The sequence below is a fragment of the Anas platyrhynchos genome, chromosome 9 (genome assembly GCF_047663525.1).
Source record: "Anas platyrhynchos isolate ZD024472 breed Pekin duck chromosome 9, IASCAAS_PekinDuck_T2T, whole genome shotgun sequence".
NCBI lineage: Eukaryota > Metazoa > Chordata > Aves > Anseriformes > Anatidae > Anas > Anas platyrhynchos.
This window is the reverse complement of record NC_092595.1, coordinates 19,975,928-19,999,392: the sequence shown is the minus strand read 5'-3', so window position 1 is coordinate 19,999,392 and position 23,465 is coordinate 19,975,928. Positions and strand designations below refer to the sequence as shown.

Here is a 23,465-nt window from a genome sequence, read left to right as displayed (position 1 = left end):
CAACGTAACGCCTGCTCTTGAAGAACTGCGGCACGGAACCGCGCTGATGACTCACAACGCTCCACACGGAAAAACCCCAATGGTACAAAACCGGGGAGCCCCCAGCAGCCTGCAACACAAAAAAACAAGGGGCAGGGGCCGAGGGCGCTGTGAGGGAGCGGGGCGTTCACCCGGGGCACCACGGGACCACGACCCGCGCCTGACGGCAGCCGGGCGGCGTTGTGAAGCCCGCCCGCCACGGCCCCGCTTATATAGTGCGGAGCGCGGCGGTGACGTCACCCCCCAGCCAATAGCCGCCTCTGTTTACCTCCGCCCCCCTCTCCGCGCCGTAGGGGCCCGGGGAGGGGGCGGAGCCAGCGGCCGGGCCCCGCCCCCTCCCCAGCCCCGTCCCCAGCCCCGGCCCCGTCCGCGCCGGAAGCGGCGCAGCGGCGGGCGCGGGCCGGAAGCGGCCGTTGCCGAGGATGAGCCAGCGGGACACCCTGGTGCACCTCTTCGCCGGCGGGTGCGGGGCGCGGGGGGGGCCTCGGGGCCCGGGCGGGGGCTGAGGGGGGATAACGGGGCCCGTGAGGCGGTGGGGAACGTGGGCAGCGCCCCCCGGCCCGCGCGGTGCGGTGCGGGGGCCGGCACCCCGCGGTGGGGGTGCCCCGAGGGGAGGCCGCGCGCTGAGGGCCCGGCTGTGGGTGCGCGGCCTGCTCGGAGCGGGGCGGGGGGCGCGGTGCAGCTTCCGCCCCCGTCTGCAGCGGGCGGGGGGACCGGGAGCGGCCCCACGCCGGCGGTGAGCGGAGCCCGGCCGAGCTGGGCAGGGGGGAAGCTGTGCGGGGTCACCGCCAGGCGCCTCTGCTGGCGGGGGGGCTGCGGATCGATCTGCTGGAGCCCTCCTCAGTCCTAGGGGGGCCCTGAGAAGGAAGGAAGCTCGGCTTCCCTTCGGGCTGCAGGGGAGGTTGCATGCAGCCAGCGCTGATGTCTTAATCTGCTGACCCTTGTTGTAACGTCTGCGTTAAGTCTTTAATTCCCGTTTTCATTACTGAAGCTCTAAGTGATGACATTGCTGTTTTAGCGACGTAGGTGGGGCCGTTCTAGGATTTTTTGGTAGCTGCCTAGCTTGCTTCATGACAATTCAACATCAGCTGTCAAACTGCAGTGCTTCTGGGCTATTACTGGTTCATGTGGAAGTTGGCATTGTATTTCTAATAATCTCTCCTCCCTCTTTTTCTATATCTTTCTGTATCCATATCCCCACCCAAGAGGTTTGGTTGACCATTTTAGCAGTACTGGGTAGGGGTACAGTAGCGGAAGAAAATTGCTCACCAATTTCTACCTGATTTGATTTCTTAAAAGTAATTTTACTCTGTTAGTTTCATTATTTTTTTTTTGAGAATCTCACCTTTCTCTGCCTCGTAACTGCATGTCAGTTGTAAATGTGGCTGATATTGTGTAACAGAAATACTAATCCTGTGTTAAAAATAACTAATTCAGTACTTATTTTGGAATGGTGGGCATATGACGTCTAGCACCATCAATGAATTGAAATGGTGCTTCTTTATTTCTTTAGAAAAGGAAGCTCTTCTAAGTGATTTTGCTGGACTGGTTCGTGCATCAGCCAATACATCAACAAAGTACTATTTTCACGTGCAGTCCCCACCCAATGTATGTCTTAGACTTCCTTGACTTTAAATAGATTCTCTGAAGGTGTACGTGTAAGCAGTAACAGCAGTCCCATTCAGAAGCAGAAAATACATAGCATGGGAAGAACATCACTCTTGTTGGAAATAAGGTGGAAAAATAAGAATTCCATGTTAATAAAAGAAAAAGCGTTACAGCCTTTTACTAACATGTTCCAAAAAAAGCAGTTGTAACTGCTACGATTTGTAACCAATTAGTTCTATGCACTAACTTTAGGACGTGTCTTAGGACATTTAAACATAGTTTTCTAGGCTGTTTGCAAAACCACCATCATGCACTCCTAACTGTAGAGTGATTGCAGGGAGCCTTCCAGAATGGATCAGCAGTGGACCTGAAGTTCAGTTTCATGCTGTGACACATTTGCAGCCGCTTACTTAGCTCATATTTTGTCCTGATGAACTTATTTGTCAGGATCTCTTTCCACAAACTGTGTAGCTACCACCCAGCTCCCTCTGCTAATTGTATCTCATCCTTGTGGGGCCATAGCTGGGATGCCTGTAATGTTGGATCCTGACACAACATCATATTTCATGGGAAGCTCAACTTTCCGCTGAGGTACTTGGTTGCATCCCTCCGAACTCACCCTTTTCAGGAGTCAAGCAGTTGGTTGTATTTATGTTGTCTGTTTTTCCATTTGGTAGTCAGATAACCACTGCTGTCACTGTAGACAACGTGTTGGCCGTGTAAACTCAGGTGCTTTTATTCCAGAATCCCTGTAGTGGTTAAAATAGTCAAAATTCAAATAATGCACTTAAGATAGTTAGAATTCTTTAGAAAGGTAGATACTGTACATGTGAGAGACTCGTGGATTTTTCTTTATTTCAGTTAGGAAGATGTTAGTTAATAACTTAGAGCGTAGGATGGTGATTGGTGGTGTTTTTTTGCCTTTCTAACTGCCTGTCAGAAAATAGGCACTTGACCTGTAATTGAGTTACCAAGCACCTGGACTCCCTCCTTCCTTAAAATACATTCCTGGCATAACCCTGAATGTCTTTGAGAACTAGTTCTTCCTGTTGTGAGGCATAGGAGAAGGTTAGTGCCTTTCTGCCTCAACTTTAGGTTAATTTTGTGTTTAGGTACTCTACTGCAGGGGGGGAAAAAAAAGGCAATTCTTTCTTGAAGCATTGAGTAGCTTGGGTTTTGCTCCGTGATATGACCAAATTGCATTAAAATAGCTGTATCTGAAGAATTGTGAAGCTAATGTTTCTCATATTTCCTTCTAGTTGACTGATGTTTTCAGCTGTCAAGCTGTTTTACTTGATACAAATGTCACGTTGTAAGTATTTATTTGCCCTGGGTCCTAATAGAAGCTATGCTCTCGGCGTTAGTGTTTGTTTTGGATAATGGAAAGCAGTTCCCCTCGTGTTATTTTTTCCAATTTTCACTTGTATGTTTTTGTATGTCAGCACATCAGGGGGATTTCATTTTTACATTGTTAATTAGAAACAGGTTTGACTAATATTTCTTAGTTTAAGGAAGTTAACTTAAAATTGTTACTTTTTAAAATTTCAGCAAAAAGTATAATCTGTGAACAAGGGCGCTGTGGGCTGCTGGCTGCTGGTACTCCTAGCCAGTGTATTAATGAGAAAGGTGTGTGTAATGTACAAGTTTAGCAGTATAATAATCGGAAACCCCTGGAACTTGCAGATTAGTGAGATGCATTCTTGCTGGTTCTGAAAACTTCACTTCCCAAAGGTCTTAAATTCCTTCTCAACAGAGGGATACCGTAGGTTTGATATTCAGACCTGCAACTTACCTGTCGACGTGCACACCCGTTACTCTTGTGCTGTAAGATGGGTCTGTGAAATTGCTGCCAGTCTGGTGACCTGAATTTGTGGTAGGTGGTAAAGAGATTAGAAAGCGTTCTGCTTGCAAGTGGCTCGGTGTTTTCCTGACGGCTTTTTGAGATCAGTTTTCTCACTGTTTATCTTGTCAGTCAGTATTTGCAGGGAACTCTTTCACAGAGGAAAGAGAAGCAGCAGGTAAAGTACATGAATGAATGTAGAACCAAGATAACGGAGTCAAGGGTTATCTCTGAGGCTTTGAGGCCGCAGTGCCAAATACAGTGAAAGGTGAATCTAAGGTAAGTGCTATGAAGCCTCATCCTGGGCTTGTGTAAAATAAGCAATTACCTAAAGGAAGAGAAGCTGGTGGTTCTTAAACAGCGCTAGTTACAATTATAGGTCAGCTGTACCAGCGCTACTGGGAATATTAATCCTCTTGGGAGCGTTTGCAGACAGTCCAGTGGCTGTAATGCTGAGACCCTCATCCACACCAGAGCTGTCCCTGCTTTCACTGCAGGGGTGTCCACACGTAGCAGCAGACTGCAGCCCACAATGCTGCACAAGGGCAGCGACTCCTAAGCAGGTACTCCCAACCTGAAACACCAAAACGTTTTCTTGTCCAGCTGTCCCTGGAAATAAATCCCTTGATTTGAATGCTGGGCAGGATTAGCTTATGGAGCATATGTGTATTTCTTCCCTTGCATATCGTCACAGTAAGAGAGGTTGATCTGGGACAAGGGGTTGACTTGTTCTGAGGATCTGTGCTGAAGTGCTAGCAGAGTGTAAAGCCAAAATATGTCCAAATACATTAATCAGGTGAGGTGATGGTCTTCTAAATATACATTTGGAATCAAGTGCACTTTTTTTTTTCCATGGGTGCTCTCTGGATTAGGCTTGTATTGCAGTCTTCGGAAATTCTTCTGTCCAAGAGATACCAAGTAGAGACAACTGTTCTTGGTTTTGCTGTAAATCTGTTCTGAGTTTGTTTGGTAGCTGTATATCTACCAGTTTTGCTGACTGCATCGGCTCTTGTGCTGTCTTGTGCGGTTCAAGCTGAATATTTAATTTTCTGACTTGTGTGGGTTAGTAGTGGTCTTTTAATCTTCCTTTTTTCTCCATGTGTGTTTTTTTTTTTTTTTGTGTGTGTGGATTTACTTTAAGTTAATTAGTACCTACAGGGAGATTATCATGCCCTTATACAATCAGGTGTTTCTGATAAAAGTCAGCTTTCTTATAAGCACTTGGCAAAGCTCACAAAGGCTTGTAGTAAACACTGATGAGAGGCAAATGTCAAGTTTGGGATAGGTAAGATAACTAGGGTCTTTCATGACATTCATTAGAAATCAGTTTTTACAAAATGATTTTTTTTTTTCCAGTTTGGAAGCTTTGGGATTAAGGGCTGGGTCTGTGTCCTGGTTTACACGTTAGCAAAGTGCCTTGCCTTGCTTCAGGAGTTAGCACTGTGCCCTGTGTTGCAGCGCAGTGCAGAACTTCAGGTGACTCTCACTTGCTGACTGGCCACCTTCGGGCAGGGGCGCCTCACGCTCTGCCCTTTCCACTTGCAGTTTATGCGCCGTCAGCAGAGTAGTTGCTTACCCACTTTCTCTGGTGAAACTCAGCTAATCTTGAAGCAAAAAAGTTACATATTTGTAACTGTTTTTACAAGTCACAGTTAGTAGGGCCCAGCACTGGAGATGCTGAAGCTCTGGTATTGTTAGGTAACAGAGATTTCTGGAGTAGTTTACAAAATCCCACGTGTGGTAATCAGAAGAGAAATAAATGTCACTATTTTCTGATTTTTGGGAAATGTTTTTCAGAACTGTGCTACTCCCTAAATTGTGTTAAACTACAAAAAAAAAAAAAAAAAGCCTGAACCAACCAAGCAAAAAACCTAGATTTGATCCTGGGAGGAGGGCAGCCAGAGTGATAGTGGTGATCTGCTGGCAATTTATAGAGCGCTCCTAAGCTGGAGCTGGAGGCTGCCTGTGCCTGGCATGCCAGGGTGAGGAGCACAAAGAATTAGTGTCTCTTTCACAGTGCTTCCATTAGTATGTTAAATAAGCAAGGCTTGAAACATATTTTTAAGTAAAATACTGCTGGTGGCAGAACACCTGGCATGTTCCTCAACAGTTGCTTATTTTTACGGGTCACATAGTTACTGAGTTGTCTCTCTTTGTTTATCTACAGGCTGCTCACTGAGGTTTCTCATGAACAGATTATTTTGCCAAGCCTTGCAGTATTTACCTTAAAATTCAAGTGAGCTATATAAATCGGTGTGGTTCCCGGGTTATCCTTGCACTTCGTGGGTCAGTTCTAACTTGGATCTTGGTACTACTAAGCAAGACTGGTTCCTTGGTGTTGCGGGGGGGGGGGGGGGAGGGGTTCTTCTACTTCTTAGACTTCAGGTGCCGTCTCTGTTGCATGAGGGTTTTTGAGGGCCGGGGAAGTGATGTATCACATTTTGCCAGGAGTGGAGATTTGGGATTTTGCAAAGACATGTTGTGAGTGGTATGGATCCACGTAATTCTTCACAGAACTTCTCCGCTTTCTTCATTTGGAAGTTGCCATTTGAGATCTTGAAAATGGGGAGGGAAGAGAATTATAATCCAGCCTAGCACTACTGACCGGTTTATCTGAGACATTTTATCTTGTTTAAAGAAAGAAAGCCAACCCCTTGATAAGAAGCAGTGCCCAGAGTGCTGATCACTGGAAATCATGATGTGAACGGCAGCAAGCGGGGCAGGCAGCGAGTGCCCAGCTCTCCCAAGGAAGCAGGTGGTCAGCTGCTCTTCTTCCCTGGGGGTAAATGGCTCCTTGTCACGGAGCAATTCTTCAGAAGGCAGACTTGAGAAGAGCAAGCATGGAGTAGCTGCATGTCTGCCCTCTTCCCTACCAGTCTCATAATCCATTGCTGGGGGCCTGCTCGTAATGCAGCTGCAGGGAGCGCCTGACAAGAGCTGCTGCAGTCAGCCAGCCGTCGGGGTGGCTTGGGTGTGCTGCAGGGGAGCGTGCAGCTTGCAAGCTCAGTGTTAATCTTCAACTTCGGAAAAATTTTCCAGTGCGGAGTAGCTGGAGCCAGAGGCATTAAAGGCTCCAAATTCCAGGCCCTGTCGCTGAATGGGGGCCGAGTTTTCTCCTGCTCGTTTCTTTCCCCTTCCGTAGTATTTATCATCACACAAATATAAACCCTACCACGTGCTTTCGCTTGAAAACAAGTCCTCATGTAACCTGCCTGAAATCAAATGCGGAAAGATCTTAGTGGCAGCAGGCTCCGGGGGATCAGAAGCAGAGGGGTTGCAAGAAAGGAAACAAACCCTGAAGCTGGCTGCCTGTGTTGCCTGCACACACACATTGCCAGGCAGCACTGGCTGCTGTGGAATCGCAGGAAGAGCAGTGACTTGCTCAGTCTTAAAGACACACTTGAGACTATAAAAACTCTGTCAGGCTGTACCAAGGGCTGGCCTGCTGGTGGCTCACATGGTATTGCATGTCATCAACCCAAACGTGTCAGGGGTTTCTACTGCTTGCAACACTGGCTAAAATATATTTTGCTCCCCTAGTCTGTGTATTCCTGCAACTCCTGTTTTAAAAATATATTTGTAGCTGAACATTAGAAGTGCTGGCAAGCAAAATGCTCGTTCAGTGATGCTTTAAAGATACTACTCTGAAAGCTGTGTCGGTCTGCTACTGTGCAGCATGTCAGGACCTGACCTCCATCTTCCCGTGAGACTGCACTTCTTCAGACTCACAAACTTAATTTCTTTCTTCAGACCTGAAAAGAGGGCAAACTTCAGTGTAATGTTGGAGTTAGGGCTGGGACGAGATGCCTTCATGCTCTAGTAGTAGGCTGTCTCTAGGTTGCTAATTCAAACAGACCATTAAGAGAACATCATCAAACATAATTCTTTGCTTGGTACTATCAGTTTAATTCATACAAACATCAGCCTTTTAGGATGTGACACTGTACTAATAACTGCCATTTCTGGTGTTGTTTGCAGCAGAAAAGAGCGGTACTTGACAGACTCTGAAAGCTCCTTTTCCATGAAAGCCTGCAGGAGTACTTGAGTCCCAGCTATTCCTGCTAATTTGTACTGAACTCTCCTAATTTGTACTGAACTCTCCTTTGCACTTAGGAAGACCTTGTTTAAAAGATACTGATGAACAAATCTTGCAGCATTTAAAAGTTTGTTTCAACAAACTAGCTGATAGTTATCTTATTCTCAGTGCTTGTCAGGGTCATACACCAGCTCTTCGTACTCCTTCAGAGGAGTGAATACTGAGCCCTTTGAGTTCAGTGCAAACTATATTTCTGTGGTTGTTAGTGGATTTCAGGCTGAGTTGTAACAAATGAACACCCTAATATAAATCTGTTGTTTAAAAACAAAACAGAAAACCAATGAGTGCATACCATGTCTAGGTCGTAATTTTAAGAAGTGTATTTGGCAACGTCAAGAGAACATGGGAAAAGTTTCAAGGGTAGCATTTATTTTCATAACAGTGAACTCCAAGAATTTGGGGTTATCTTTGGAATCAAAATTTGTGGATTTGATATTTTTCCCTCAGAGGCTGATGCGGTCGTAGTTAAACAGGAGTGTGGGTAATTATTAATTAGCCTATGAACAAGCACCAGAGAAGCCCTCTGAAGAAAGCTGCTAAAAGGCAGCGTGTCCCTGGCTGTGCTCTCCTTGAGCAGACTGGGAATAACGCCGCTGATAGCGTAAGGCACGCACAGCTTCCCGTGGCCTTCATACAGAAATGAGCGGCAGACTTCTGGCTTCCCAGATTCAGCCCTACAGGGAGCTGTTCTTGGAACCGAGTGTGCCTTGCTGTACGGGGCAGGACTTGGGAAGCACTCACAATCATTGCTGTTGTGGTATCACGTCCAAAAATACAAAGGGAGTTTGTTAATTTCAGTGGTATAAAATTGCCACGTTACAGTTTTTAGCAGCTTCCCAAGATCTGATGCATGTAGCCCTGTGTGTGTGGTGCATAAATCTGTTCCACCCTTAAGGATTTTTGGCACCTCTGTTGTGGTCAGGAGCATGCTGAACATTCAAAAGAAGTTAAAATTTACCACAGGAAGTTAAACATTGGAGATGCTGAGCTAGTTTCCCGAAGTGATTTGAACAGCATGTGATGAAGACTGTGCACCTTCACTACTTCAGAAACTCTTTTTGTCTGTTCAAATTTTCACTACACATTAAGTGATTAACAAACTGACTGAAGTGTGCTTGCCTTCAAGGGCACGTAACCACAGTTATCACGCACATTACAGTTATTTCTTCCCCTTTTGCAATTCAGATGTGTTCAGTATAACATTAATTATACGTTATTGTATTCTCTTTTTTTTTCAGTTTAGAATACGCTGATCCTCTTTCTCTTTGCAGATGTGGAGGTACAGTTGGTGCAATTCTGACATGTCCACTGGAAGTTGTGAAAACACGGTTGCAATCCTCCTCTGTGACTCTATACATCTCCGAAGTCCATCTCAACACTGTGAATGGTCCCAGTGTCAATCGAGTAACTAGAGTTTCTCCTGGACCTCTCCATTGTTTGAAGTGAGTGTGCATAGGTAGTGGGTTTCTGGTTGGGCTTTTGGGGAGGGGTGATGGGCAAATCCATGTAAAGGATTCACCCTGTTATGCCTATTATGATGTTACTATGAGATGACTGCATATTTTGCTGTTCAACTGTATCACATTCTGTTTTTCCAAATGTCTTTCATGTGTCAGTTTGCACCATGAATTAGTCGAAACATACATCCCCTGTAGGACTCACGGACCCAAACTATATCCTAAAAACTCACTGGGAGCAATGTAATGCTTAAAATTAGAATAGTTCATTTGGAAGAGACCTACAAAATCATCAGCTCCAACTCCCTGACCACTTCAGGGCTAAACAAAAGTTAAAGCATATTATTGAGGGTGTTATCTAAATGCCTTGTGAACACTGACAGGTATGGGCCACCCCCTGCTAGGAAGCCACCTCCAGTGTTTGACCACTCTCACGATAAAGGCATTTTTCCTAATGTCTGCAGAACAGAGGCAAGATTCCCTTCACTCTGGGGGACTCCATCTTGCCAGTGAGGGGAAGGTGGCTTCAGCATTTGGGTATAGGAGGAAAATTTCCTTCCAGGAAAGATGTGCTGCTGCTTCTTGCATTAGGCAGACTCAGACAAGTGTAAGAAGCTACTGTTATCTGTAATGAATCAGTGAGAAGTAGTTTGTAGGCAACCCCTTCTGGCAGTTGCAGTGAAGGATTTAAGTGCTCAGGTTAGAGCACAGTATTTTTTTAAATGGAGCTTGTACCTAAATAGCATGTTGGGCAGAAGGTTTTTCTTAGTCTGGAAGTCTTGATTGAAAGTTTTTTGTTTGTTCATTTGTTTTTTTTGCGGGTAAGTGTCTGATGGGTGAACACGTTGGGAACAAGTATGTGAGTGGGTAGGGCTCAGGTTGTGACAAGGAAGGAGAGCTCCATCTGAAACACTGGCTTTTGCCTTACTAACTTTCTCATGGTGGAAGCTGAGCAATTCAGCTTCTTTCCTGAATGTTCTGGATTTTCTGCCTTCTACTTAGAAATGGGTCCAAATAAATTGCAGGATGATCAGATGTTTTTCATATGCTCCTCTGATAGAAGCCCTAAAATGCCTAAAATAGGTTGTTTTTCTATCCGTCTTTGCAGGAAACAAATTCAGAGTGCGGTAGAGGTAGTTCATGATGAACTTCATTGCTAGGGCTGTTTTTTTTTTTGTTTGTTTTTAAATTGCTACTACACATGTTAATTCTTGATCCTTGGTATGAGAATATGTATCTACTGTTCCTTTTGTTCTTTGCTTAGATGTGTTTTATTCCTTGTAAGTATCAAATTACTGAAATGCCACGTAACTTCTGTAGGCTTCAAATTCTTTGAATACAACAAATATGGAAAAAAAAAATCCCAGATGACATGGCAATGTGCTGTGTCTGTAGAAATATGTAGTTGTAGAACATAATTATTTTAGGCCTCTGCTTTAAGATACTAGTGATCTCAGTGGATTTAGCAGGGAACTCAATCTGGATCTCCGTCACTTATGCCTTTATCGATACTTGATGTTTTCTGATTTGTGGGTTAGGGTTTGGTTGTCTTTTCTCACACCAAATTCAGTGCAGTGTGCCAAGGCTCTCATGAGTGAGCTTAAAGTACTTGTTCGTCTAAAAGCGAGTTGAATTAGGCAAATGCTGTCAGAATTCCAGTTAGCTAACTGTTGTGGAGTCAGTTCTGCATCCTTAGTGTCAACAGAGGTGACTTTAAAGGCATCTGTGCCAGGAAACAAACTGAGAAGAGCTAGTGCAGGTGACTGCATTCTCTGGCAACAGAAGCGAATTCCCTTATTCATAAGTATCTGTTGGGCATATCATGTTGCTGATGCCTGTTATATCTAACCTCGACTGAGTTTAAACCAGAGGTCTTAATAATGGAAATCTGACCGACCTTGCAATGCGGACTGCCCCACATAACACTGGCAGGTCAGTTGAGGCTGTATGGAACATTTGTACTGCTCTCCCAGCTGTGGGTTTGCCGTTCTCTGGTTTCACTAAACAGTGCAGGCTCTGGGATCTGATCTTTAATGCAAAAAGATTGTGTCTTATTTTCAGAGTAGAATTTAACTCCTGCAGCTGGTGTCTGGGAATGCAAAAGAGCATCAATAACTACAACCATTACAGTCCTTTCTGCCTGCTGTTAGGGGAAATTCTGCTGTGACTTCCCTTGAATTCTTAGTTACTCCAGCAAGTCTTGGGACGCTGTAGATCTAGAGGAAACAAAAAAGAGACTTTACTCATAAATTTCTCTGAGACACTGAGGTTCCTGCTGCTTTGTATGCATTCATATTTGTGCTTACACGCATGTATTTGCAACACTTCATATTGTGGTGTAAGGTGATGTTCAAGTAGTAGTGTGTTATGTGGGCACAGATCACGTGTTAATTGGGTACAGCTTTGCTATCATCTGATGCTGCGACCATGCTGAGCTTTATGGAATATGCTAAGATTATCTCAAACAGTTCATTCCAAAAGCGTTAGAATTGCTTTTAGGATAACACACTTGTCCAAGTAATGAGGATTTCCAAAGTGCTTTTTAATACTCCAATTATTGCTGTGAAGCAACTTTACTCACTCAGTGGATTCATATTAATTGTTGTAGATATGAAGCTACGGCATTGCTGGACATATGATATGCTGATTTTCCTAAACAGTCATGGTGACTATTTCACACTGACGCAACAGTTCACAAACACTGCTTTATTTTTGATTACTGAGAACAAACTTTGTAAACTTTTGTTTTGATTTGACAGCAAAACTGTGATAAAATAGACAATCTCAGCTGCTGGAAATCAGAATAGATTTGGAATCTCTTTCAGTGCTATGGATGACTTTCTTCTGTTTGTTCTGATAGTAAATTGCAAGCAAAATGGCCATTTATACAATGGTAGTTTGCTTTATTGAGCAATTGACTTGTCATTAACCTGCACATCTCTTTGAAGAAGAAATATTTGTGTGTATTGGCCCGTGTTTCTAAATAAATAAGCACTGAGTTTTATGTTGCAATGTCCAGTGAAGCAGTTAATTCCTAACTTAAAAGCTGTGCCTAACTGAATTGCTAGAGCAGTTTGCAGTGATAGGGACGCAGGTAGTCCTCGTTTCTCCTCCTTCGGTCTCCCATATCTTGCTGTACTTTTTAAAATACTGTATCTGATTAGCATCTAGTTTGTTGGACAGATTGGTTTCACTGAAACTGGATATTAATGGGTATCCTCGTAATGTACCAAGATAACTTGTTGCATAATGGTCTTCAACCTGGTCTCTTTGTTTTAAAAAAACATAGTTTTGTGGGAAAGATATTCCAAACACTGACATACGAGTAACACCTTGCTTGATGTTTCAGTTGACTAGTTACCCCTCTGTTTCTCTGTAAGTCCCACAAAGGTGGGAGGTCATATCTTACCCGCAGAGGTGGGGATTGTCTTTTCAGGAATGAGTTAAAGAAAACCCACTTGTTGCATGGCCAGCAGCAGTACTTGGCCAGGAGCACACAGGCAGTGTTTCAGAACTGATAAGCGGTTGCTGATGGATGGATGGAGGAGGGAATACCTCCTAGCCTTATGGGAGGGCCACTTCTCACATCGGGGGGAATCCGTTTCCTTATATTTCAGCAGAGTCAAAATAATCACTGTAACTTATAGAAAGAGTAAAGCTAAGAATGATTTCTAGTGGAACACTTTGTAGAGTATCTTATATACTCTGATTACCACCAATTTTTCTCATAACCACTAGAAAAAAGATCTCAAAGACGTTGAGCGCTTCTGGCATAGAAGGAGCTGCATTGTGGTGCTGCAACTGACACGGATGCCTATAGGTTTGTGAAGCAGTGCCCAGTGTAAGAGGAAGCTCTCTGGGGGAATAGGGAGGGCAGAGCAAGGGGTAGGGGGCTGTAGAAGGCTCCCTGACACTGAAACAGTTCACATACCACTAGAGGTCACGTGTAGTGTAGTTTGAATCTTGCAGTGCAAAGGTAAATCTTTCAAAATCATGTGAATGACACAGCACGTTTTGAAACGTGCTGATTTAAATCATATGATTTATAGGGACAGTGGAGGCAACACTTCTCATCCAAATGGCTGCTTTACATTGAACTTTTGACGTGTACCTTACTGTACTGAGTCTTGTCGAATCAAACCAGGGTAGCACATGCAAAACCATGCTGTCTTTTTGAGAAGAGTGGGTGATAGCTTGCAAAAGATGTGCTTGGCTGGACATGATTTAAGCATCAGAGTGAACGTCTCCTTAAACTGCCCTTAGGAGGCACCCGACTGTTCCTGTAGCTGAATCTTTATAAATTTTCCTGTTTTCCCTTTCACTCCCTGCCCCTCTCATCCAAAGAAAGTTCCCAAATTAGGAGCTAAATGGTGATGAATATAGAGCAGAAACTGATATTTCTCTCTAAAGCAATTTAGAAGAGCTTACGGGAACATGAACATTTAAGTGCTTACTATTTTCTCTCATATAAGGACACTTTAACTGCTTAACAATAGGTAGCATCATATGTGCTTGATCTTTGGGGAGAGTCTGTATAGATGTCGTAAGCCATTACTTCTGTCTTTATTTCCTGGATTTTTATGGTATGTCAAGCAGCCGTTGAATTTATATTATGCCAGTTCTGGGAAATGATCCATCTTTTGTGGTGAACATTGCATTGTCAAGGTTATTAATGGATGTGTACACAAAGATTAGAGCTTAAAATGATTTTGTAATGGTTGTTAGTGTGTTCTTTAATTTTGATGTGAATATTAAAGTATGTCACTTTTGTTTTCTAGGATGATCTTGCAAAAAGAAGGTCCTCGTTCTCTGTTTAGAGGGCTGGGTCCTAATTTGGTAGGCGTTGCTCCTTCCAGGTAAATACAAACAGGCATTCAGTAAGTGAAATAATTTCAGTGAAATTTTGGTTGCTGTATATTTTTCAAGGGATTTAGGGTTTATTTCAAGTGTGTTATTGCATCTGTAGTGTAAATAGTAAATATCTAGTAAATAGAAAAAATTGTTTCAGGGTTAGTTTGTCTGAAACAATGAGTCACTCGTGCTGCACAGCTCTAGTCCAACATCCCTGCACCAGCTACCTGAGCATTTACTAACGCCTCTTTCTGAATGTTATTTGTTATTGAGCTTCTTCCAGTTAAGAAGTTGCACATGTAAGCAGAAGTTTGTGCCTTATGCACAGGTAGATTTAGCCTTCAGTTAATCCATCATCTTCAAAAAGCAGTTGTGTGACCAGCTTCAAAACACCGTGTCTTTCTCCCCTCCTGAATTCTGTTGAAGCACAGACCACTGGCCTAATGCAGTGGGAAGCCTGTTTTGAAAAAGAGCAAGAATGGGCTGGGTGAGACACAGCTGTCACAGATGAGGCTGATCCAGCAGTGGGCTGGACTCCAAAAAGTAGTGGGGCAGTGACAGAGAATGCAGCAAACCAGAATGTAAATCTGGACCGACTGGCAGTGGTGTTGTGGCTGTCAGTTGTTCTGCCGCAGCCTTAATGCTCTAGCTGCTGCTGTTAGCAGAGTGAGGTTTATACAGACCTCAGTTACACCAGTTTGAATTGATCCTTGCTTACAAGTGTTAGCTGAAGTATGTTCCAAAAATAGAATAGCTAAGGAAGAGCATGAAGGCCAAGATGTGTAAAACTACTTAGTCCTAATGAGGCTAGCTATCTTTTGGCCTATTTTTGTTCCTTTCTCTTCTGTTTTTAAGGGAAATGTCTTTTTGCAGCAGGAATATATATTCACAATGGTTTTATTCCTCCATTGACTTAGTGCACTTCTTCCCTTTACTTCTTGGTCTGAACAGAAGATTATTCCTTATTCCTGCACGCCCAGTTGGGGAATATTTTAATGATAGTGGTTCAAGGGTCTTGGATGCTTCTGGAAAATATTATTCAAATACATTTTCTATTCAGCATTGCTCTGTCTTCTACTTGAATCTGACACATAAGATGTTGCTATGTAGGTTCCCTGTATGAAGAGAAAAGCATAATTCAGCAGTTGGAATACTTTTATTTTAGCGGGTTTTTTTTTTTTTTGAAATACTAGGAATCCTTGAGGTATTTTCTGATCATTACCTTAGAATTGACATGTGGAGAAGCTGAAATCATTCTAGTAGCTGTGTTCTTGACACCTGTGGGATCTCAGCATATAATATTTCATCATTCTGAATATAATCCCCTCAATGAGGAAATGAGCATAAGGAAAATCTAGGGTCATGTTCTCTTAATCTGCTGTTGGGAAATTAGCATTTGAAGACTTTGCCACATGCAATGCTACTTGTATTTTAAAACCAGGAACCACCAACAAAAAACATAGGTCATAGGTAAGGAATTGTTTTCACATTTTCTAAGCCAGATAGTTCCTAAACTGAAGAATGCAATTCTGCTCGGTAGTCCAGTCTGGTTCTAAATGTTCATTATGGATGCTTTCTCTCATTCCAACTGTTGCCATTGCTAGGAAGTTTTCTCTTCCTGTCCCTTTAATCTCTTCAGTTTTGTTCTGTGTTCTCCTTCTATAATAAAACAATGCATGATTGCAGTTTATATCTTTAGTACCTGCAGCTTTATTCACCCTGCACTAAAAGCATGCAAATGTCCACCATGTGTGGACCGCAGGCTTGCTCTGCCAGCTCTCACTTTATCCTCCTGCACAAAAAAAAGAAATTTTCACATATAATTTATCAACCCATAAAGGCCCATTGATCTCTGCATCATCATTCAGGGAAAGTAAGCTCTTGGAACTTTAGCACTTTTTTTTTTTCATAAACATGTTAACTTTTCTTTTTCCTTTGTCAAGAGACTTAAAAGATGCATTGCAACCATCATTCTTAACTCATGATCATTCTTAGCACCACTGAATTCCATTTTGTGATTACCCTCAATGAAAAAATCCTCAATTGCAAAACAAACAAACAAAAAACCAAAACCAACAACAACCCATCAATCAGACTTTCAGTAAATTGCTTTTCAGTAAATTTTGTTTAGTTTCCTTTCACATCTTCCCTCACATAAAATAGTTAGCTTGCTTTTTTCAGTGTTCATACTAAAAATGTCTACTTGCTGTAATGCCTTATAAATAAGCACATCTCCCTTGCCCTCTGGCAGACTGTTTTCATCCTGCACTTCATTTCAATTTGGTACTAGCTAAGTGGACTTAACAGCAGGTCTTTGTTTAAATAAGCTGTAGAGAAGCATGTTTCGTAACACATCCAGTATACTTAACTGGGCTCAGATTCCATTTTAGAAATTACAGCCACTGAGCAAACACTATCATTTTTTATAATAAAGAAAAACATGTTTGTACTGCTAATGAGGTTAATGGTCTGTTCATGAAAGCTTGGATTTTTTTTCTTTTGTAGAGAGGTGTCTAAGTTGTTGAAAAACAACAGTTGCAAATTCAAAATGTATTTTCTGTGTACTTAAAATCATTGTAATGGCTCTAATGAATGAAAACAAGTATCTTCATCATATTACATTGACATGCTAACTTTTTTGCCTAGCTTTGTCTTGATAGCAGGTTACAAACTTGAAAGTAGTACAAGTTTAGAAATATTTTCTATGTAGTATATTCGGGGGGGTAGGGGGAACATACAAAGTGCCCAATCAAAATACAGAACTATAGAAAGCAAGTGTGGTTCCCATCTTCAGAGTTGCCGAAGCTTTTAAAATATAAATGTAATTATAAATATTTAATGTTTCTTTTAAATAAACAAGTCCTATATATTTTCTATTTCTTCTCAAATTGTAATGTTGAAAGGAGCTTACACCTTTAGAACAAAGTCTGTTAAAGAAATACCAAACAATGTAACTTCAGTTCTCACTTCAACAGTGTTCTGCTTTCTGGGCTAAACTTCCTAGTGTCACAGAAACCGTTGCTGTACTTCTATTTATAATTAGGTATTCTTCCCCTCGCTGAGTGTTAACTGGAGCTGTTGTGTAAGAAATAACATTGTAAAGTGTGCTCATTTTCTTCATTCCTAAAACAGTCCCAATGCTTTGCAGGAATTATAACGTTGAGTGTTTTTTTTACTTAAGAAATAAGGCTTGAGAGAAGATGAGCTTGAGTTAGTGAAGTTAGTGGCACTGCTAGTAAGGGCATCAATGCATAAAACATAGCATAACTCAGATCTTGTTCTAATTTTAGAGCGATATATTTTGCTGCTTACTCAAACTGCAAGGAAAAGTTGAACAATATTTTCAATCCAGATTCTACCCAGGTACACATGATTTCAGCTGGTGTGGCAGGTAAGGATCTGTAGCTTTTTAGCTTCTTCATTCTAGATTCTACAGACAAATGAGAGGTGGCAGTAAATGTGGAAAAAATAAAGTGTTCAGTGGTTGAATGACTTCTTTCTGCAATGGTTACCTTTTTTGGCCTCTGGTTAAACAAGCCACCTGGAGACTGTGTGCATGAAACTTTGCACTTGATGTTAATTGAAGTCTTTAACCGTGTGTGTGAATAGCATTTTCCAGGAAAACTTGCATGTCTGCTTCCTCAATTCTAAATTTGTGAAATGAAAAATGAGTGCTTTAAACACAGTAACTATCTGCTCTGCAAACTATAAACAACACAGTGTGCACTGAACTCTGGCTAAATAGTTTGGAATCTATTTTTTACCCTCACTTTTTCTGTTGCAGCTTTGTATATCTGACTTGTTTTTGCCTTTCTGAGATATACTTGCACATATTTGTGTAACTGTGTAACAGCCCCCTCCTCCCCTCCAAATCCTTTGCTCAGACACTAGTCTACATGAAGTTTGCTCAACCACTCAAGTGGCATAGAAGAGCAGACTTCTAGCATATTCATATATTTTCAAGTCTGGAAATGAATTCCTACTTCAATCTGCAGTGTAACTTTGTTATACATGTATTTCAGCAATTGCCACTGATTGTTGCTTGATTTGTGTGTTCTGTGCTGTGGGATTGTTAACAAGGGGAGTTAAAGGCAACTGAGCTGGTTTCTGATAAAGGACTTGTCCTGGGAAAACCAAAATGAGCTGGCAACAATTTGTTGCCTGTCTTTTCTACGAAACAATGTTTCTTTAGAAACAAATATTTCAAAGTTTTTCTTTTTTTCAGTATAGGTCATAGATATTTCACAGATGAATTCTGACCTGATAGCCTCTTGAACCTTATAATTCATGTCAAATTTTGCAATCAATCTAAAATGAACTGTCGAAGGTGATATCAGAAAGATGAGTAGGGTAACTTTTCTGTTGAATACTTGCTAATAATCTGGTACAAAGAAAATGTTAGATAGCATAGTAAATTTAAGGGACGTTAGCTTTTTAGTTAAATAACACACTAATGCTTATCTCTATCACATGAGAAATGTGATGGCTGTATTTAACCTTCTGACAGACATAAGGACAGCTATTTTATCTTAAATGGGCAAATTAGGGTGCTCAAAACCACAGTGTTTTTATCACCTGCCAGTGTGTGTTCTGTTTGTAGGTGAGCAGCACGGGGAACATGCTGGAAAAGGGTTTTCATGAAAAGTTCATCCTAATCAGCTAATCTCCTCAGAAACCCTAATTATATAATTTTTAATTTTTTTTTGTCTTCAACTGTTTGTTAATAGGAGAAAACATAAAAATAAAATTTGGGGGGGAGGGGGAATGTATGGGCAATAGGGGAAAAAAATTAAGTGTATCGTCAATTGAAGACAAATTGTATAACTTGTGCATTGCTGCAGAGAATTGAAGCTTCAGAGTGTTCCTTATTTTTCAAGTTACTGTCCTGATTCCATCATAAAAATAAGTTTTATGGAGATATGATGTAGTGGCTTTTCCCAAGCACTTGCAGATGCAGACTATAGCTTGTCCAGGAGTTCTGTATCTGCTTACTGACTTGCTTCCCTTTCAGAAGGTTGGTATTACGCATTTGCACTTACAACTTCTGGAGACTGGGGTAAATCTATTTTACCTTAACTGCTGTTTGCCTTTTTTGCATTTCTATACCAACTTTCATATTGAACGCTTCTGTGACTGTTACTTTTCTCACACTTACCTAGTACTGCAGCTGTATTGCTGAACCATGTAGCTGATGAAACTGAGGGCAGAGCATAGGTTCACACTACAGGTCGTGGATTTTTTTTGTTTTCTTCTTTGTGACCAGCTTGGCACTGTATATTCCAGGCGTTCTCTGGAAGACCTGTAGAAGGAGGTTCTTTGACAAACAATTTCTTGATATTCAGCACTGGCAGTGTACTGATATACATGGACTGTAGTTAAAAGTGCTTTCCTGGGAACATGCTAACCATGTTTTTGCAATTCTAATATATTTCAGAAAATGCACTTAAAGCAGCCATTAAGTTTTACCTGCAAGGTTTGTATTGCTCTGTGATGCAAAACATCTCAAGGAAATGGCAAAAGAACAGGGGCAAGATCAAATGGGAATTTGTAATTGGTTGACTTAAACAGGTTAACACAAGATCACCATAACATGTTTTGGATATTAAGATTTCAAAATTGGCAAGGTGGATAAACTTGCAACAACTAGCAAAAATAATCAGTATTGGTTTTTTCTTTTGCAGCTGCCATGGGTTTCAGTAAGGAATTGAGTACCTGAGTGTTAAATAAGTGATTATTTTTTTTTTCTTTGGATAGACCTTTCTCTCACATAAAGGCTTCTCATACCTGATGAGCATGAGATGACATTTGCGTTTATGAAGTTTTTCGTGTAGATTGCAAAATACAGTAATACAAAAATGTAATTAAAAAAAATTAAAAAAAATACTAAGTTATCCATGGCTTTATCTCATGCATACATGAAAGTACTTTAAATAGTGAACTTCAGACAGCTTTAAATACTGTTTGCATGTATGATAGGTTAATACATAAGTATCCCAGGCTAGACTGATGCTATATTAAATAAGGATTTATTTATGCACACAGCTTTTTTGGGTGCAAGAAGCTGAGGTACAGTTTTTTAAACTTTTTTGGTTTTTAGGCCTGATTCTTCCTTCTCAAGATAAATATACATTCTTAGTTTTATTAACACTTCTTTGTTAAGTTTGTTTTATCCGAAGGAGGACAAATAACACTACATATTAATAAACCGATGCCTTATGCAATTCAAAATTGTTTTCCTTTTTCTATGTGCTAGCTTCCAGCATATAATTCACATTACCATAAATCCTAAAATACCTTTATATCCCCATAAAGGAATACTCAGCAATCCTTTTTGCTCACCACCTGGTTTATCACACGATTCTTGCATGCTTGCACAGTGAAGAGATTCGAAGCATACTACAAGAATGAGTGTTTGCTTTTGTGAAGATGGTTTCTCTGTACATTGCAAACTTAGGCTAAATTCTCAGATTCACTGCAAACTCTGCCTTCTCATTGTACCTACTCAACCTCTCTTACCACAACAGAGAATAAAATCTTACGTAGGGAACTGAATGAGATGGTGACTTCCTGTTTGGCTTTCTGAATTGCCTTTTTAGTGATTTATAGCATTATTCAGGCAATGCAGATGCAAATCTGCTGCAGAACTACTTTGCCTAGTATACTATTGCTGCTGGTTTTGGAACTCTACTGGCAAACCAACCCAAGTGCAACTTTTTTTTTTAATTTGGGACCACTTTATTACCTATTAAGGTAATATACTTTTTGTAGCCTTTTAGTATATACACAGATAACTTGAATACCAAGTACAAGGCACATGTAATTCATTGATTATTGACATTAGAAAGATTGATTTCATAAGGCATCTATTTTTTTCCATCCTAAGATGACTTTACTTTTTTTTAAAGATATTTGGGAGGTAGTGGGAAAGGAGAAGGGCTCACTTGTAAATCTCATACATAGGTAAGTATTTGGAGATGTAAAATTGAACTGCTGCAAATGAGCAGAAATTTCAGTACTCAGTGCATTTTACACAACTATTTTAATACCTGTGGCCTGTTCTGATTATTTTTCTTGCGTTTTTTCCTAAACTTTTACCTGAAAAAAGTTAGATCTCACAATAACTAATTCACAAATCCTTCCAATGGGATTCGATTTGTACACATGTGTCTGATGAGGTCACTGCTTGTTGTTATGATACAGAAAAGCCTGTGTCTATTTTAGGCATTTACTGTACATTTCTCCCGTGAAAAGAGTGAGATCGTGTCATCTCATGCTCCCCATCCGCAGGTCACTTCCTGCAGAAATATGGACTAACTTAAACCTCGTGAGTACTGAACTGAGCGTCTCTTGCAGCCTCTAGTGTAAGAACCACACATTGGGTTTGTAATATCTATTAAATAAACAAAATAAGGGGAATTCACTTTCATTATCTTGAATTCACATTATGTGCATTGTGCAAAGACATCACGTCTCCTGAACTCTGTTAAGAGTTAACTTTGTGCAGTTCAGGGAAAGGTGGAAAATACCTTTCACTGATGGCTGCTACTTTTACTTAGCTCTGTTGGCTAATTCCAAGTCCCTTGCTGAGTTAAACAAGTTTTTTGTTGTTGTTTTTTTTTTTTGTGTGTCCCCAAGCTGCCTTTAAAATGCTGCAGCTGATATTCTTTGTTGTCACGTTATTTCAAATACCTCTTTTTTTCATTTTCTTTTTTGTTTTTAATATGTATACAATCTCCTTTCTGTCTCTTTCTCTTTTCTCTTTTGGTTTGTTTTTATTTTACCACTTTGGATTTCCAATTCAGCATTCCATATTCACATGCGTCTATCAATTACATTGGCTTACAGATCAAAAAAAAAAAAACCACTTCTGAAATATGATGCATAATAGGAATACCTGGGATCTTACCTGTCATTAGCTCATATAGCTCAAAAAGTAGATTGCGATATTTTCTGTCTGAAGTTTGGATATAATTTCATAGAACAAACTAAAATACAGACAATACAGGAATTTCTTGTATTGCCAGATTGATTTTAAAATTAATCTGGAATCTTAATCTCTTGAGAATACAACACGTTGATAAGCATTGTAAACCATTATAAAGTTTAGTTTTAAGACTTCAAAAAAAAAAAAAAGAAAGGAATAAAAATGAAATGATAGAGCTTAATAGTTGTTGAAAGCCCTGCACCTATGTTTTAACTAGTACTTTTGCTATAGACTTACTGTATTTAAAAATAAAAGCTTATCTTATCAAAGATCGCCAAATTGTGGATATTTCTTGTTTTGGAGCCTCTTCCTTGAGGTCAGCATCACTCAACTCTTTATTTTTCTTCTTGCACTGGCTATTTACTATATTACCTGTAAGAATTGAGCTGTAGTCATTTCATCTTGAAACCTGAATTATTGAAGGCTCTTTGATTTGAAAGCTTTGATACAAACTGTTGTGCTACGAAGGCTTATGGCAGCCCTGGGGAGAATAATGCCTGTTGCTAAGTGTCTGAGCCTACTGTTAGGAGTACTGTGCTTAAATAATGCTTAAAGCAACCTAGGGAGAGGAAGTTCAGACAGAATAAGCCAACCTGTGCCAACCACTATTTGCTGACAGTTTCCAATATACTCTCCTCAGAAATATGAGGCTGCCGCTGCGGGCAAATGTTACTTCTTGGATAACATTTGGACAGCAAAAATTGCCTCTTGTTGCCTCTGATTTCACCTCTGTTTCCTGTTACAGATTTAGCATCTTCAGAGACCAGTTCTCCGACTTCGATAGGAAAGAGAAAGGGCCCAGCAGATAATGCTTCCAAGTACAGGCTAGCAGTAAGAACATTTCAGAGCATGTAACGCTAGATAAATAAGAAGCAAAAACGTTTTGTTCTTGTTTGACTCATTAAACACTCTCTAAGAGCTAGGAGGCACTTTAGAACTGATCTTGGCTTTTTTGAGAGAAGCCTTTTCTGGAATACGTGTGTTTGTAGTGGAATTGAGTTATTTTTTTGCCACCTTATTTCAAAGCCTTTCTTTCAGTCCTGTTAATTACTAGTGCCTTTCATGCACTGTAGGTGTGGAAAGATTCTGATTTTAAGGTAAGAAAATTAAAGCTTTGCTAGTGCTAGTATAGAGGTGTACATTTAGTTCAATTTAGTTCAGTGGAATTCCTGTACCATAAAGCCTTAGACAGGTCAGAAGGGCTCAGACTAGTTGAATTGCAGAGCTTTTTTGCAGATATGTTTAAAAAAACATCCAGTGCCTTGTTAAGGCAGAGTAGGTCGCTGATACTTTGAGTTTTTTACGTAATAATTTGACTGTGTGGAATGCAGGTATAAAAACATTTTAGGCTTGTTAGTATTTCACTCCATCGTATGGAGGGCTATTTATTTACTTAGACATAGAAAAAAATAAGTAGCGTATCAAAAAGCAACCCCAAATCTTTATGACCAATGAGTTCACAGGAAGTTTTTTAGTTAAGAGGTTTGAGACAGTTTAAAAATCTATTTAATCAAAAGATTAAACTGAAATCCCTTAAGTGTTCTTGCTATTTTGGCACAGAAGTATAGCTAAATCCTAGTACCTGCTAAA

General features: G+C 40.8%; 1 protein-coding gene across 4 annotated transcripts in view; it reads left to right on the top strand.

Annotated features, from left to right (window-relative positions):
• Positions 1–352: 352 nt before the first annotated feature.
• SLC25A36 (solute carrier family 25 member 36) overlaps positions 353–23,465 on the top strand; it is a 33,434-nt gene continuing 10,321 nt past the window's right edge. For 2 of the 4 annotated variants that reach the window (XM_038183514.2, XM_027464052.3), the window contains exons 1-4: positions 353–502; positions 8,855–9,025; positions 13,819–13,896; positions 17,182–17,282. In XM_038183514.2, coding sequence (XP_038039442.1) covers positions 462–502; positions 8,855–9,025; positions 13,819–13,896; positions 17,182–17,282 — 391 coding nt within the window. In that variant the 5' untranslated portion in view covers positions 353–461. Of the gene's footprint in view, positions 503–2,159; positions 2,960–8,854; positions 9,026–13,818; positions 13,897–17,181; positions 17,283–23,465 lie in introns of those variants that run through there. The other 2 variants (XM_072042233.1, XM_072042234.1) reach the window with 2 other exon arrangements.